General features: G+C 42.8%; 1 protein-coding gene across 1 annotated transcript in view; it reads left to right on the top strand.

The window, feature by feature from the left end:
* The first annotated feature begins 262 nt into the window (after window positions 1–262).
* The window catches only part of LOC139663472 (aryl hydrocarbon receptor-like), a 41,638-nt gene continuing 23,831 nt past the window's right edge, over window positions 263–18,069 (top strand). The window contains exons 1-2 of the mRNA XM_071542153.1: window positions 263–701; window positions 8,300–8,490. Of these exons, the coding sequence (XP_071398254.1) occupies window positions 619–701; window positions 8,300–8,490 (274 nt within the window). The 5' untranslated portion in view covers window positions 263–618. The remainder of the gene's footprint in view (window positions 702–8,299; window positions 8,491–18,069) is intronic.

Genomic DNA, 18,069 nt, shown 5'->3' on the forward strand with positions numbered 1-18,069 from the left:
ACCCCAAACAGTCCAGTCCACCTTAACAAATTCTATGACTGACTGTACATAGGCCTACGATATATGATTTCCTGAAAACGCCCCATGCCAAAAAAAAAACCAAAAAAAAAAAAAACCGGCCCACTTTTTTTTACCTGCTGCGAAATGGGGATCACTTTACATTTAGCATAATAAGTGACCGTGAATAACAAGTCTGCATTGTTTATTCTAGTAGAGAGGGGGGGGGGGCTGGACATAGGCTGACTTCAAGGGGAAACTAGAAACTAGAAGTGGGAGGGAAAAAAATCGGCGGTGATCACACTCTATTCCCTCACTGTTGAACGGGAAACTTTTCAGAAACTTTCCTTCCTTCTACTACCTACTACCAGCAGTACAACTAACTTCTGGTCTCACCGCAGCACCGACCAAGGTCAATAATAGTCAATAATAGCACCGACCGCCCATGGGGGCTGTCAGTGCGGCACGGATCCTCCGCGGAACCCGGCTTCTTTTTTAAGGGACTTGAACTCGGCGGCTAAAAGAAAAAAAAAGGAAAAAAAAAAAAGAAACGGACTACCACACGGTCGTATGGATGGATGAAGCCTGTAGCGAAGGAGTGAACGTCAACCTAGTTTTTCTATGAACGTTAAGCAAAGCGACACAATGTTGGGCAACCCCGGGATTTATGCTGCCAAGAAGCGGAAGAAGCCTGTCCAGAAACCGTAAGACTTGTCAAAATGTTGTGTAGGAGAAAAAACGTTGTGTGACTGTCATTATACTTTTAAGGGGTGCTGGGGTTTCCTTTAACCGTTTCTCGGTTATCTAGGCGGGCATTGAACTATTGTGAATATGTGGTTATCTCGTTATGAAAGACTAAAAGTTAGTTAGCTTATTTACGCATGGGCCAGTAGAGAAAACGACTGGAAAAAATGACTACTTAGAAAATGAATAGCCTAGCTACAGACTACGATAGTCCTAAATGAAAGGGTTATTTGTCATCAGTAAAAAAATAAATAAATACGTTCATTGCCTACATATCATATTAAATAGGCTAAGTGGCCAAATCGTTGATGTAGTGGTTAATTAAAAGGTGGGTAAACACTGACGTCCAGTTGGTGGTTAAGCTAACCACCAACACAAACAAAACTGATATTTTCAGAAAAGCGTTAATTTGAATTTGTGCTTTTCTCTCTTCGTATAAAATACATCGGTTTGATACTATCCAGTGAGATGCATACTATGAATTTAAGTTAGAGATATATCTGTCAGGCTAAAAAAGCTAGGTAAACTGACTCAAGGTGGATTTAACCTCCACTAACCCCCATGAATCCTAACTTTTTCGATCCATATGTCCAGTACTTTTCGCATTTAAAAGTTTGTATTTGCACGTTATGGCGTCTGCTTGTTTAATACGGAGGGAAGAAATGGGGGGGGGGGGGGGGGTCTGGTGTGTTGTGTTTTTGGTTCCCTCTGTCCGTGGGTTTTTTTTCTCTCGGGTTACCTTAAGAATGTGTCTCCGTGTATAGATTTTTTTTTTTTTTCGGTCTGGCGTGGAAAGAGTGCTCTCGCGCATTAATCACAATCAAGTTGGAGAGTCGGCTGCTGCTCTCACGCGATGCTCACAGGAGGGCGGGGGGGGGGGGGAGGCGGGGGCTCGCGGGCTCCGAGTATGTTATTGTAATCTGATACGGCCTCTGCTTCATTATGAGAACACTGCTGGTTGTGTGTGTGTGTGTGTGTGTGTGCGCGTGCGTGTGCGTGCGTGTATTCGTCTTGTTTTTTTTCCTCTTATTTTTTCGTCTTGGTTTTCTCATTCTTTGTCTTCTTCTTCTTCTTCTTCTTCTTCTTCTTCTTCTTCTTCTTCTTCTTCTTCTTCCACTGGACAGCTTTTGGCTGTTTAAGGAGGGTTGAAACCTCGGTTCTTCAACTTCTTCCAGTACAACCATATTTTGTGACAGGGACTAATTTAGGCTGGAACTACTTTCAAAAGAAACTTCTGAAAAAGCAATGGAACAAAGAAAAAAACTTTGGGGAACTTGCACAAGCTTTCTGCTTTCACTGTTCCTGTGTTGGTGTGTGTGTGGATAATATGCCACTTCCTTGGTGTATTTTGGTCAGTTCATATAGGTTGTGTAGCCTACAGTATGTCCTTACCAGAAACAAGTATATTTAGAATGATACTACAAATACCACAGCAACTTTAAGGCCTCCTATAGAATTGATACTACAGGAGATAAAAATACCACGAAGCTGAAGGTCAGCCTAAACTCACTATCGAGCACCACAGATGCACGCGGGTCCCTATAGGAATGTTATAGCGTATTGTGGCGTTTGCAAATAGACCGTTCCCAGTACGAATCCCAAAATAAAAAAAAATAAAAAAAAGGTGGCCTGTGTACAGACGTCTCTATGTTTATGAAGATGTGGGACTGTGCAGCGAGGACTGAGGTTTCCTGGACAGCCATCTGGGCTTGGCTGCACAAAGGCACCATTGAGACCGACTGTAAAAGGCTGTGGTCCATAGTGGCATACCAAGGGGAGTTCTGTCCATCCAGATTCTCTGTTTTACTCCCCGTCCCCCCCCCCCCCTCTTTATTTTTTTGCCGCCACTCTCTCTTTGCCGAGCGTTGCGCTAGATCGGAAATTCCTAAAAACAAGCTAATGTGTGTTATTAGTGAAGAGGTTTTTAATTAACCAGTTTATCAGCTGTGTATTCACGGCCTTGATCAAGGACATCTCAGCAGTAGTTGTTGAGGGAGAGGAAAGCGTTTCTCATTCACTTTCCCCGCCCAGATTGCTAATTGAAAACTGATGAAACTGATTGCTCTTGCCCCTCACTATTCAGCTAATGCATTTACTACACACACTGCTAAATACACATTAGCAACATTGTAATTGCGTTGTGAAGTTGCTTTGTTCTTCCTGCTGTATTGTGCTGTATCTGCAGACATTTCTACATGATTACTCCAAGAGTAGTCTGTGTGAAAATATAGTTTAATTATTTCCTAGGGCTCATTAAAGTTCCCTCCAGGGAGGGAACTTGCGGTAAGGTGTGTGTGTGTGTATGTGTGTGTGGGTGTGTGCGTGCGCATATTCTTTTGTGCATGCCTATTCTTTTGCGCACATGCGGCTGCAAGTACATGCAAATTAAATTGTACCTAATAGTCAGCAAGTGGATTGTCAGTTATACCGTTTCGTATAATGTTACAGGACATAATCTATTTTAGTAAACAACGCAAGTCACCGATGCAAACCTTTTTGGCCAACAGTAATCTAAAGGGATCAGTGTCTCAGCCAGCCAGTATGAGTCACACACGCACATACACGTTCGCGTACACACACACACAAGCAGCAACACGCAAACACGTACACACACACTCGCATACAGACTTGCTGATAGAGGTGTGGCAGAAAGCCAAAACAAACTTGGTGCACAATAACATAGTGGCCCATTGTTCTTTTGGTTGTTTAATCTACAAGGAGGCCTCCTTGTAGACATCCACTAAACACATTTGACCATTGTTCTAAGTTTAACTCTCTTAACACTACTCTACAAGTGTGTCTGTTGATGATGGAGCCTGGAATGAAACTCATAGGATATTGTGTGCATAAATAACAAGGCCAACTAATCATAGGTTAATGATTTGCACTTTCAGAACTCTACCTGGAATTATTAGGATTCAGTTTCCATACTATAGTGTGTATGTTAAAACTGCACAAGGTAACTTTGCACCTTGGCAGCTCCAAATGGGAGCAAGAGGTAGCTGTTTGAAAACTTTAAATTTTAGATACTGTGAGGTGACAGGAGACCGATTTGGATTTTGCTCTCAATTTTCCAAATTCATCATTTCCTATGTGGAGAAGATTTCCCACCAGTGGTCATGCTGACACCAGAATGTCATCTGGGCAAATAGGATGAATCTACAGCATCTCAGTCATGGGACACTCTTCTCTGTTGCAGCCCCACTTTGGATTTTTGGATAATAATAAAAATACGGCCTTTAAGTGGCAGTAGCTTCTGATTCTCAACGGCTGGCACCCATCTTCTGATCAGGTGGATCGCTCCCCTCTCCCTCGTAGCCCTCTCCGAGGAGACAAATCCACAGGGAGATTTCGAAACAAAGATTTCTCAGATGTAGAGGAAGTAGGTAAATCCATTTTTAGCCACGACTGGTGCTCAGGTGGAAGGAATGCCTGGGGTTCACGCTGGGACACCAGAAGGAGGGAACACCTAACACAGGGGAGAGGATATTGCCAAATAAAAAGGCTCTTGTTTGTAGCCCATTCATCATCTTGGTGCTTCTGTAGTCGGGTGCAACATATTTTTTGTGTGAGCTCTTTTCAATTCAATTCAGTTCAATTCAGTTTGCTTTATTGGCATGAAAGTTTACAATGTTGCCAAAGCATGAAGGTACAGAGTGTGTGTGTGTGTGTGTGTGAGTGTGTGTGAGTGTGCTGGGTTAGCACTCCATCATATAATGACTATCAATAGTCATAACAGTTCAACAATAAAAAATACATTCAATAAAACAAGAATCAAAAACACAACATATTGGTCAACGTGTGTGTGTGTGTGTGTGTGCGTGCGAACATGTGTATGTGCGCATGTGTTGGTCACTCACTGTTCCTCAGGTTGTGTCAGGTTAACACATATTGTGCAGTCAGATCTGCTGTGTTTCCTTCTCCCAGGACAATTCCCAGTCTGGACTTGTCATCCAGCTCTTTGAAGTTGGGAATTTGGGAGCTGAGTTTGTTAAAGAACATTTCTCTGGCTGGTTTGAATTTTTCACATTTTATGGAGGAAGTGCATCTCCGTCTCGACCTCACCTGTCGAACAGTGACCACATGTTCTGTTTTCTTTTGGTTGCCATGATTTCTTATGTCTTCCTGTTTCAATTGCCAACTGGTGGTCACTGAGCCTGTATCTGGTGAGGATCTGTCTCTGCTTCCTGTCTCAGTAGAGAGATGTTCTGCTAATTTATATTCTCTGTTTAGGGTCAGATAACATTCTAATTTGCTTTGACTTTTGGTTTATTTTTTCCAATGTTCCAAATAGGTTTCTTTACATTGTTTAATAATTTGGTTTACGCAAATTGGTGTTGGTGTGAGCCTGGTCCAGGTGTGGCTGGGGGGGTGGGGGTTAGTCTCAGCACCAGCTGACACAGCAGACTCTTTTCTGGGTTCAACTCTTGGGTTTGGAGGGCTTTGGAGTGGAGGCTGTCTATCTTTTCTCTCTCTCTCTGTGAAGCTGCTCTGTAGGCCAGAGCCTGCTTTTCTAAACTCTCCTACTTGGATATGCAGTATGTGTTTGTCAGCAGGCAAGCTTGTGTGTACAAAGTTATGTTTTTCAGACATGCTTCTAGATCTGTGTAGTTACTGGCAGCCGCACCGCCTACTTAGAGCAGACAAAAGCATGCCAGCGACATTACAGCGGACTGAGTGCAACACGAGTCGCTTTGAATCCGAGACAGGGGTCTCCGGGTTCAGGCCCCTATCTCCGTCGCTCTTTAAATAGGCCATCCCAGAGAAAAACAGAGGGATGAGGTAAATCATCACTCTGTTACAATGAACCCCCTGATGTCTGCTGCTCAGCCCCGTGATCCATAGCGAGTCAAGGTGGAAAAAATGGCTCTGAATACTAGGTTTTGTCTCGGCAAGGCATTTCTTGAGAGTGAGATCAGTCCTGTTCCATTTCTGGGAAGGTACTGCCTGGGTCTGAGGCCCAGCAATTGAGTTATGGCTGCATTCCCCGCAGACTATTCAATGGGAAGGAGGGGGGAAAAAAATTGCCTATCATCAACCACAGTTTCTGTTACTGAGTGAAAGTTATTGAGTTTGACTTCTTAAAGGGAAAGGTAGGGAGTTCTGGAAGTGCAAATATTGCCTAGTTTTATTGAAATCCATTCCATGATGCAAGGGTGTCTGAAATAACAAATCCTATCAAAGTTTACTCTGGATTAGGTGTTATTAATGGCAGTGGTTCGCCTCAACATGAAAACAGCTTGATCTAATATTTGGCCTCTTGTTTAAAGTTTTCTGTCATGACAAAATGTTGAAGTTAAAGCAAAAATCCACCCTTGGATACTCTGTAACTGTTATAAATCATCAATGTGTGATGTTCAATGTATTCCAGGAGTTATTCTGTGATGAAGTGTGGTAATTTAAATTTTTTGGTGAACCCACTTCCCCACTTTCACTTTCAGCCTGCCTCGTCCACTTCCACTTCAGTTAGTGATTTCCTACATTTCCCAGAATGCCTTTCAGCTATGTAGGTGGAGAGAGCAATAGTAATAGCGTAGTAAGAGCAATTGGTCTCTCTGCTTCTTCTACGATGGATTTCTCCATATGTGTGATTGTTGAAAGTCGGTGCAAAATGGCAGCTCTTGAAAGAAGCCCTTGTTTTAGATCGCTGAAACATTTTATGGAAATAAGAAAAATTCACCACCAAACAACAAAATGGAACCAGAAATGCTGCTTTTAACATTGCTGAACATTGTTTTAGGGTGGATTTTTCCTTTAAAGGCCCAATCCATAAACGCAGTATGGCAAGACAATTGTATTGAAGACTTTTTTACTCCTTCAGTCCTTGTATCACTAGGCTATATCGTAGCTAAATATGAGTTTTAAGTGTATTTTGAGGCTGGAAGCATTTTAATATTCACTACACTAGACACATCTTGAGGTCTAGGTTCAGAAAGTACCCAAAACAGCTTAAACGTCAAATCTTTAAGACCTGCACGCCCTGACCAGAAGGCTGTTGAGTTGACCTGGGCTTTCCTCAGCAGGTGTATATAGTAGGGAAATTATGTTATGTGTTGTTGTGCTCTTTCCCACTGCCGCTTGGTTTGGCTCGAGGTTCAGCATGTGTGTCTGTTTTGTGATCAATGACATGTGTCTCCACCAACACTCGTAAATTTGAATTTGGCCTTCAGCATGGGTGGTCTCATTTGACTTCATCGAACGCTGTTGCCCCCGTAAATAGTGAAGTGAGAAAAAATCAAGCCTTTCCAATGGTAAAAAAAAACCCCAACATCTTCCATTTTGACACATTGCATATTGAGCATATTGAGCGGTGCGAGGTGGCGTCATAGATTTTCTAGAACCTTTGCATTGATTCTTCATGTAGATGTCGATTCCCATCACTGCATGATGTGTTTCAATGGTTCAAGTTGTACATTACATAGCCCAATTATAATAAACTTATCAATAAAAGTATCCGTTTTCTTATGAGTTGGCGCATTTCTAAATTTCGTATTCACAAAATCACAAAATATTCACAAAATGCCTCAGCAGCAACACACATTTTGAAGCTCTAGCAAAAGGTGATCTGTGTCCTCTAGTGTCATATTACAGTGTAATATATGCTAACAGCTGCACTACAGACCGGGGCTTTCTATGCTTGGCTCTTCGAAGCGGACCACAGCTTTGGCCCGGGGCATTTTGTCGACTGTCTCGTCTGACTTGTATATCTCAGTGGGCTAATGACGGCTGTTGACTCAACCGCGCTGAAGTGCATATTAGTCACGTTTACGGCTGCCTCTTCTCTCCCTGGAAAGGTTCGGAGCAGTGTGCCATCGGTGAATTTCAATACCGTTCTACAATTTTACTGTTTTATTAGAGTGTGTCATCCTGCAAAGCGCTCTGGCAACGCCGGTGAGCCAGGCCTGAACAGAGTCAGTATTAGGAAATGACTCTGTTGTTACATGCCCCATGAGTCTTATTTCATCACAGGGTATTGACACTCGTTGCCACCACGGCTGAAAACTCACGCACAACATATGTTTTGTTCATCTCAGGTTACTCGATGTGCAAGCTTTTCAGATCCTAGTAGTTGTGCAGCAGTTGTGTCAGCTGACTTGCAGACTTTTCTCTTAGCATGTTGTGTATAATAGTTTTGTTTGAGGTATGATGACAAGTAGGGATGGGGCGATATATATATCGAAATTCAATCACAATACAAAAATGTAACAATGCGTATCGCGGGGCAGAAAAATGAATCTCCATCCAAATTATATTATTTGCACTTTGTAATGACATTTCTAAATTGTTGTTTACATTCTAGTGAGCCAATGCCATCGCTAGAAAGATTTGTGGCTCAGAAATAAACAGAATTCTGCACAGTCATACTTTGTTGTCTTTGAACTTTTATTCATTACATCATATCATGGTTTTATTGAATCGTAGAACCCCATATCGCGAATCAAATCGTATCATGAGATAAGCTTATCGTCCCATCCCTATAAACAAGCCTGGTGCCTCACAGCCAAACACACTCAAGATCCAAAGACCTGACATATATCTTGTCCCTTTTGGCCCTCAGTAAGAAGCTCCCTGGTGTCGATGGAGTTATTAAATCGAACCCCTCCAAGCGCCACCGGGATCGGCTGAACGGGGAGCTGGACCGGCTCACGGACCTGCTGCCCTTCGCCGAGGAGGTTTGCACTCGTCTGGACAAACTCTCCGTCCTGCGCCTCAGTGTGGGCTACATGAGGGTCAAGAGCTTCTTCAAAGGTGAGTTCCTGGGCAAATATCGGCTAAGTCTTCTCCTGTTACAACAAGTTTTTAGGTTTGTAAGGCTTGTGCAGTGGTTCCTTGTTCCTTGAGACACTACACTTGAAATATGACAGTGGTTTTACAGCGTGGAGCAGAGCACAAAGACACCATTGTTTGATATTAAGACCAAACCTAGGCACATTTGACCCTAATTCTGCTGATTTTGAAAGTGCCGTCATGCATTTCCTTGTGATGTTGCTGTTCACCGGTGTTGAAACCCCTCATCGCCTGTGGGCAGGCAGGATGTTTCATCTGTAACTTTCACAGATGTGCCCAGCCCTGCCCATATCATTGTTTATTTAACCTGGTTCACCCAAACGTTCGGAGTCTTTCTCAAATACAGAGCAGACAAACAAACAACCTGTTCAATATCACACTTGATTGATCATGCAGTTCACTTAACCTAAGAGAAGAATGTCTAAGATCTTTGGCATATTTGCTTTAACACGCAATGGATTCAAATCATGACCGGTTGTTTTTCTTGAAACCGAATGCAGAGATCGAACTGTCAGGCCTTTGGTTAGAGTGAGTTATAGCGAACTGAAGCTTGATGAATGGGCAAGAAAGAATATCAGTCAAAAGTGGAAGTTGTGCTATCTGGGAAACTAGTCAAATATGCACCGGTTTAGAGCCAATGCTGATAACTGTTAGACAAATGTTGGAACAGATAGGAGTGTAACAATTCTCTCAGCACATCGGGCAGACAAGGCTGATTAGGAATGCAGAGCATGCCGGAATCTGGTTTTAGGAAACAGCACATCCTCACAGCCTCGCTCCACCCTCTGTGTAACCACAATAGTCAGAGATGAAAAGAAATATTTAAATGTGAAACAACACACTGGGCCCAAACAAGCATTACACCAAATATTACATGATGTTTGCGTTCATTTGCAAAATGCCATATATCTATTTTGGGGAAAAGAATTCCCTTAAGTTGAACATTCAATATCTCTAAAATATAGAGGATACAGTCTGTAAGTGTTATGACTTTGTCAGCCAAGGACTTAAGTTACCTACTATTCTTAAAGAAATGCAATAACTTGTTTTAGTTTTGTGCTAGCACTGTTTTTTTTCCAAATATCCTTTTGGAATGAAACCTGATGAGTCATGTGAGTCATATCTGTGAGTCATTTATAAAACATCTCCACCACCCACATCTCGCAAATTTTCAGTGACATAAACAGACATCATGGCCTAGATGTTGGCAGACAGGCTGCTGAGTAAGTTGCCTTGGCGCCTCTGGCTTCACTGCCATTTCTTTGAAGGTATGTGTCCGCTTCCTGTTGTTCTTGTATGGCACATTTACTGTCCGGCCCGTATCGGGGCATAGAGGACATATTGCACTAAATTTGCGCTCTCTCGCTCTGTTCCATGTCTCGCCGCTGTAAACGAACAGATGCAAGGTGTTAAAGGGGGCAGGATGCAGCCGAGCACACACCGCCTAAATTTACGAGCTGTTAGAAAGAAGTGGTTATTTAAAACGTCTCGCACACTCTTGTTGCTCAGGAAAGCGCGCGCTCGCTCTAAAAGCAATGTGATTGGTGAGTCAGCGGCGGTCGATTCATTTCCTATAGGGCTGAGCGACAAGGGAAACCGGCCCGATGTGCGGACGCTCAACAAGCCTGTCAGCAGAGAAACGCTGGCCACGGCTGAACTTTTCACGGCCATCAGTCACATTTCCTTTTCATTCCTTGCCTCCCTACAGATGTGATTTTCTTTCGTGAACAATAGTCCTGCCTGGCATGTGCGAGACGGACTAAAGTTGTTAACTCATCAAAACGATGTAGCGTTATGAAAGGCAATACCAAAGCAGTGAAAAACACTTGAGCTGCCTGTTCTAAACTTTGTACCAGCGGACCACCGCATAGATGCAACTGGAGCCTCTCACACCGCCTAAAGTCAGTCAGAATAGAGCGACCCATCAAATTGTTAACAGAGTGAACACACAGTGAGAATAGACACATTCACATAGTCAGAGGAGCTGGTGACATACCTAGAATCCTCCTCATGTCGCACCCTTTCACCTACTTTCTTTTCCTGCTGCCATACCTTGTTACAGCAACATGCAAACATTTCAGACACAAGTTTCCTTGGAACTTTGCACACCTGTACTGCGATGTGGCAACTCTCCCTTCTGATAAAAATCACTCAGTTGTAATGACATGGCTGTAGGTGAGTTTGCAGTGGCAGATCTCTAGTCCTCTGTCTTGGTATTGATGGAGGGGTGGGAGGGATATGCTGTCTTGGAGGCAGTTCTTTTCTGAGGTGTTCCAGGCATCTCAGAGATGCCTTTGAATCACAAAGATATAGTGGTAGCTGTGTAAAAACTGGCCTGCCAGGCACAAATTGTTTGATCCCGGCTATCCCTCAAATTCCTTTAAGTTTTAAGTGGATACCAATGAGTATTAGTCATGTAGTTATGATTTATCAACAGCAACGCCCATCCAATATGTGTGTTTATCAGTTTGCTTCAGTCTTACTGTTGAATATCTCACCATAAAGCATCATCATAGGTTTCTTTTTCCAAGCATGGTAGGTGCTAGTACCTCAACTGCATTTAAACATGGGCAGCACATGTGGAATGTCAGTGGAATCGCCTCAGCCTCCTTTCAAACACCGGTTTTTCTGTTGTTTATAAATGTGAGACGAGTTTGACAGCTGCCTCCCCTCCCGCTCTCCTCTTGGCACTCTGCAGAGTCAAAGGTCAAAGCTTCACAAGAGTTCAGGGAGACGTTCACCACCTTCACCATTCCCAGCATACTGCCCCCCCCCCCCCCACTCCTCCTCGTTACTCCCCTTCTTATCCCTCTGCCCTTCCTTTCACCCTGCAGCACTACAGTCAAAGGTCAAGTTCAAGCCTGCAAAAACATCCCAGCCCCAGAGTGGACTGTACTGACACAAACATCCATAGAAATGGAAAAGAAACTCTCTTGATGGATCCAGATATTTTCCTCTGCAGCGCTGGGCCGACTAGCTCACATTTGCAGTAGTGGATGTGGTTCAGTCTTTGCAAGATTTAATCATGCATGCAGTGATCGCGTTTGGAATAGTTTAATGAAGCGTTGAGGCTAGTATGGTGTGTATTATAAACTTAAATTGAACATAGTTGTTTGGGGAAATTATTCTCATCAGAGACTAGGGATGCAAATCTTCAGAAATGTCCTTAATCGATCGTTGGTCACGTTAATGACCAATTAATCGATTAATCAAGGTCTATACCTACAGGGCTGTGGGCATGGCATCAAGGTGTGCGAGCTATAGTGTTGAAAAATTGGTCTGTAATATTGGAAAGCTTTAAACATTTTTTGTATAATTTAAAAATGATAAGTGTGGTTTTACAAATCAAATTTCTTAGCCCCGCCACATAATTATGGCATCACTCACCCAAATGTGGCCCAGATTATTAGCCTTCATTAGTATTTTTTGTTGTTTTATCTGTTTTCATCGTTTGTTGCTTTATTTTCAATTTTAACATGATTTATTATTGTTTATTTATTTAATTTTATTTATTTACTTTTTAGGCTTCAGGCGCCCCTCTTTGTTATAGGGCCGACATCTTGCACAGTGCCAGCACCTAGCCACAGTAGTGTAGCGGTAAGGCTCAGCGCAATGTTGTCGGATCGAACCTACTGACAAGCGTAATCTTTTCTGCCTCAGAAACTGCTTATCATGTTTGTCTGGTTATAATTTTCCATCATGCTGCATAGAGGGAAGGACAGTTAGCAAACATTTCCTTCAAAGTAAGTCCGCAAACTTCTTTTTTGTTTTTATTTCTTTGTGCTTTCTTTTTCCTCAGAAATTTCATAATGTAGGCTACTTGGTCTAAAGACTGATTTTCCACTATGCACTTCATGGCTAAGGTTCAGCTGTTCCACCCTTCACAAGAACTAAATGGTCCTTCAGCCTCTCTTGCGCGGTAACTCGTTCTCTCTCGCCCACCTTAACAGTCCTTCAGCCTCTCTTGCGCAGTAACTCGTTCTCTCTCGCCCACCTTAACAGTCCTTCAGCCTCTCTTGCGCAGTAACTCGTTCTCTCTCGCCCACCTTAACAGTCCTTCAGCATCTCTCGCGTACATTCGTTTCCTCTCGCAATTTTCGCTCGGCTTTTGTCCGGTTTGGCGCCTCATAAGCTGTCCCGGGTCGGGAGGCACAAATAGTGTCGCGCCAACTTCGCCAGCCGGGGGAATGTAATTCTCTTTCATTGTGCTTGTAGAGGTGCTGTATTTCAACGTTGTATTACAATGTTTACAATGAACACTGTTGTCTTCTCGGGTGTAATGCTTCCGCCCGCTTGCTTGGCTTTCTTCTTCCTCTGTATAGGCGGTGAAATTGCACCCTTGTGGCGGTAAATCAGTTCCGAAAAAAATGAGAAATAGCACATAACGTACATTATCGATTAATATATGCTTGATCGATCAAATTATTAACGGTGATTATTCGATCGTCGATTAATCATTAACATCCCTATCAGAGACGGTAATGGGAAATTTGATACACAAGCATTTCTGTGCAATTTTTAATATTGCATGTCTATTTAATATTCTCGGTACTTCGGCAAGTTCTCAGTTTATATCACTCCCTGCGTCCATGTCTCTCTCTCTCTCTCTCTCTCTCTCTTTGTCTCTCTTCCATGGCGTTTGACATCAGCAAGAATCACACACACTGAAAAGACAGCCTGTACAGTGTAGGGGCGGAGGGCGGGATCAAAATCACATGTCACATCACACTGCCCATGTGCATCCCATCAGCTCATAAATAATGCCTCTTTGTTACAGCTCCACAGTAGACCCGCCCAGTTTTTCACCATAAAAGAGTATTGCTCAATGTTTGCGAAGGGTGCTGAATAAAGCGGAACATTCACCCTTAATGTGTGGCAACACTTTGTGTAATGCGCTATATTATTTCGTTTTTTCCTCGTCAGCTGCTCTGAGGCAATGCACCCCTACATTTTTTAATTCAATGAATGGCTCTTTTACACACATACATCCCTGTCATCCTTTACCTTTTGACCTCACTCCTCTGGTATGCATGGATGTGATAGACCTCAAACCATACGCGCCTGTTCCTCCAGTGTCAATGAGTTCAAGTGGCAAGCCATGCCAGCTTTCCCCTTGCATGCCACGGCGCTTCATGCCAACTGAGCGCTTCGACCCCCGGCTGAAAAGGAGCTGGATTGTATAGTTGGCATGCTCAGCCTCTATTTGATACGAGTGAATAATGGGAGCCAACCAAAAAAAAAAAAGAGCGCAGCATAATTTGGATGGAGATTGGGTTGCAACGTCATGTATCACAGCATTGTCTTCTGTCTCGTCTCTGTAAAGCAATCAAATAGCTTTGATATGACCTTTTGTTAGGCGGTTTACGGTCTTTTTTTTTTTTTTTTTTCATCCGAGGCCTTGAATTCTTAGACACCTGAGCATAGGTTGGAACTTGATCAGAGAGTTCACGTTTATGGGAGGTTGTAATATTATTGCAGCTACTCTTGTGAGAGACGGGAACAAAATGAATCATTGTGACATTACAGCCTAGTAGGGATATCATAAAGTTATTATATAATGTGCCTTTAAAATACATAGTTAAAGGAATAGTTCACCCAAAAAAGAAAATTCTGTCATCATCTACTCACCCTCATGACAATTGAAACACAAGTGAAGTTTGTCCATATAACACACAGGGAGGCTGCAGCACAGCTCCATAGCAGCCTTCTCCAAAACAAGTCAGTGGGGACCAGTTCTTCTTCAGAGACCAGTTCTTCAGAGTTCCAAAAAGACCTACAGTATATTTACACCATCATTTAGTGCAAATCTTAACTACAGCTGATTGATTTGCAACAAATAATGGTGTATAGGTCTTTCTATTCACAATGTGATTGTTTGGCTGTTTTTGTTTTGGAACTCTAAAGAACAGGTCCCCATTGACTTCAGTTGTTTTGGAGAAGGCTGCTACCAAGTTGTGCTGGCAGCCTCTCTGTGTGTTATATGGACTAACACATTTCACCTGTGTTTCATTTGGCATGAGGGTGAGTACAGTAGATGATGACAGAATTTTCATTCATTCATTTCATTTTTGGGTGAACTATTCCTTTAAGTTAAATGAAGATAGATCACTAATAATTCAATCTTTACCACTGTTCAGAGTGCAGTCAGTATGTCGGTCTATTGCCTACGTTGGTTGAGATAAACTTGCAAACCGTTCAGGCAGGTGATGGAACAAGAACCGTCACAGACAGCGACAGCTTTCCAAACAGGGAGCCTTTGCCCGGCCTCTATGAGATTGTATCAGCAAGGTTGACTCTTAAGGGTTACCCCAGTCAAAACATAAGCCGGGGATGAGTCTTCAAGTGGGGACATGCCTAGAATTTAAGATAAAGATCCCGTAAATGGTTAGAAAAAGAAAGGGCTTTGGAGAAAAGAACAAACACAAGCCACTTTATGAGGGGGGTGCTAAGATTTAAAGAGCTGTTAAAGAAACATTGTGCACAAGCTGTGCTTGTCGCGGCCTTGAAATAGTTGATCTATTTGAACTAATTTGTCTATTGGCCCCATAGCGTGACTTTATGAGGCAATATTGGATATTTTGGAACGCTTGTGGCTCACTGCTGGTGACATATTTGTGTGACGCTGTTAGAAATTTGAGAAAAATGTTGACTGGCTTTTCAAGTTCATTGAAAACATCCTGCGCCTGTTAACTATTATAGCCGATGTGGTGACGGCATATCTTGTGCTATAATTTGATGTATTTGTATCTGAAACACACACACACACACATGCACACAAGCGTAAAAGAAAGGCACTGAAGAGGAAAGAGTTAAGAGTAACGTTTTAAGTCCTGGAAAACGTCTGCCAGTCGGAGGAGGAGAGAGGATCAGTATGGGGAAGTCCAGTCTTGTTTGTTATGGAATCCTGATGAGCTGATCATCAGGATATTTTCTTGAAAGACATGTGTTTTACTTATAGGTCCTCTTAAACCTCAGCATAATTCACCTGTCAGCCCAATATCAACATATCTGGCAAAAGGATATTTTCCCGAGGTGACAGCTTTTTATTTTCATTGAACGATTGCCTGCTGGCTCTCGACTCGTGACTCGCCTTTCAGAATATCGTGAGAATGCGAGCGACCACTGGGAGAGAGATTTAATTATGTTTTCATTTATTCCAATTGCGCTTCGTGGAAGGCTTGTTCTTAGTCTCTCCAGCTCGCACCGCAGCACTGCATCTCCCTCCACGCTCAGCTGTTTTTTTTGTTCATTCCCGTTGGCCGGAGTCGAGCTCGCCCACCAAGGCTCGCTGTGACATTTAGAAGCTTCCAAAATGCATTTGTTTGTTTATACGCCGAACCAAAATCAGCTGTTGTCCAATTCAAAGTTTGGTCGGGCATCCACAAACACAGAAGATGTATTATTGCCTCTATTTGAAGATTATGATTCACATCTCTCAGGGTTACGGAGGAATTTCCAAATATCAACAGTGAACGCGCGCCAGGAAATGTGGCAATATTTATCAGCAAAGAGAAAAAGGCAGTGGAACAATTGAACGCAAAGAGCGATTTAGACATCGACAAAGTTATTTTTGTTGTCATTATGGATTTGCCTGTTTTTTTCAGGGCCGGTCTATGTTGTGTTGACTTCACTCTCATCTTTGAAGAAGCGTAGAGAATCACAGCTAATTAACAACTTCTCCCTCAAACTAAAATCCATCTCTGTCCCCTTCTGCCGGCCCCTATGGCATCCAAACGCCTATCTGATCTGAGGGGGCTAAATTTAGACAACCGATAGGGGCCAATGTCAATGTTTTTGCCTTCAAACTATCCCCCTTTGCGAGAGCTTTGATTAACTGCCTGGAAAGCAATAAGGATCGTTATAGCGATATGTGGGGCACGCCTGACGCGGACGAGCGCATAAGGCAAGCTGAATTCTGCTCTGTGTGTTTTGTGCCGGTGCCCAGCCCGCGACCGTTGACACTCATTTGCAAAGCCGATAAAAAGAGCCCAGACAGACAAGAATAGCGCGCTGATCACACACCGTGTCATTAATAGCGTATAATCACTGTTTGGTTTTTTTTCGTAGGGATCCTCTATCTCGCTTCGTTCTTCTTAAGCAGCTCTCGGCCGCACCGGCGGTTTTTTATACAACAGCAGAATTCAAACCTCATTATTCCAGCCAGAGCCGTTTCCCTTCCCTGAAATGCTTAGATTACACCCTTGTCTGATATGGAAAAAAAAGTGAGGATCTTTCCTTCCCCTCGGGTCATGGAAGTAATGGGGACATTAATCAAGTGACTGACAAGAGGATGGACCTATGGCCTGTGTGACCCAGCTGATTGGCTGTTACTTGCCGCTTGCACCGCCTTTTCCTGCACATCTGCGTGAGAACAGAGATCTGTGTACAGCATCTGCTGGAACTAAATGCTTTCAAATCAAGATAATATTCCCCTATGCATTGCTGGCATGCTTTATACTCTCTCTCTCTCTCTCTGGCAGACGTCCAACCCCATGACTACAGCGTTTCCTTCACTCTCCTTACTTTTTGACTCCCATTCTTACGCTCTCTTTCAATTGGACTTCCCCGCACAAAGTCGTCTATTTGTAACTTTCCTTTCAGTTGATCTCTCTGCCGACGTGTGTGTGTGTGGCCAGCATACACTCCCTTTCAACATGTTCTCTCCTCTGTTCTGGTTTGACCAGTCTGTGCTGTGTGATTGCACATACAGTCAAACCCTACTTATCTCGGCCTCAGACTTCTGTGGTGGAGGATCTGCTCAACAGTATTTTGACTCAACAGAATTTCATATAGTGTAATGTTAGTTGTAGTGTAGAATAATGTTCAGCTATAGAGTCACATAGCCACCGTTAGCATTCAAAATATTGAACACAAAAATCCTCAAATCCAGTCTATAAAATTAAAGAAAATCCACCATTGGATTCTATCAAACTGTGATATATAATTAGTCCAATGTTCAGTGTATTTCAGGAGTGATTTTGTGATGAAGTGTTGTAATTTACTTTTTTGGTGAACTCACTGTCCCTCAACCTGCCTTGTCTACTTCTTCTTTCCTACATTTCCCAGAATGCCCTTTGACAACCTCTAGAGAACTCCCCTGGACTCGTTACATCCAGCTGGGTTCTACCTGTAGGTGGAGAGATCAGTAACAACAGCGATAATGATAGTAATGCAAGACAGTGAGAGTTTTTTCCCCAATCGAAAAAAGAAAATTGAAAATCTTTCTGTTATAGAACTCCATTGTAGCTGCACTGGAAATATAAGAATAAGAAAAATATACCAAACAACAAAATGGACCCAGGAATGCAAGGTACATTGCTAATAGCCTAACTGTTTTTTGACAGTGTTAAAGTGTTTTAGGGTGGATTTTGCTTTACCCTTTGATAAACTTACAACTGCAAATTACACTGTGCAGATGCTTTCAGTATGTGTTTGCATACATATTTCATATAAGGGCATAATAAGGGTTTGCTAGAGCCTAAGTTGTAATGTTTTCCTGAACTGTCAGAGCAGATTGTGTGTAGAATAACTACACACCCT

Source organism: Centroberyx affinis, unplaced genomic scaffold (assembly GCF_046629955.1).
Source record: "Centroberyx affinis isolate AG114_WGS23_722 - 3 ecotype Tasmania unplaced genomic scaffold, CSIRO-AGI_Caff_v1 ptg004026l_1, whole genome shotgun sequence".
NCBI lineage: Eukaryota > Metazoa > Chordata > Actinopteri > Beryciformes > Berycidae > Centroberyx > Centroberyx affinis.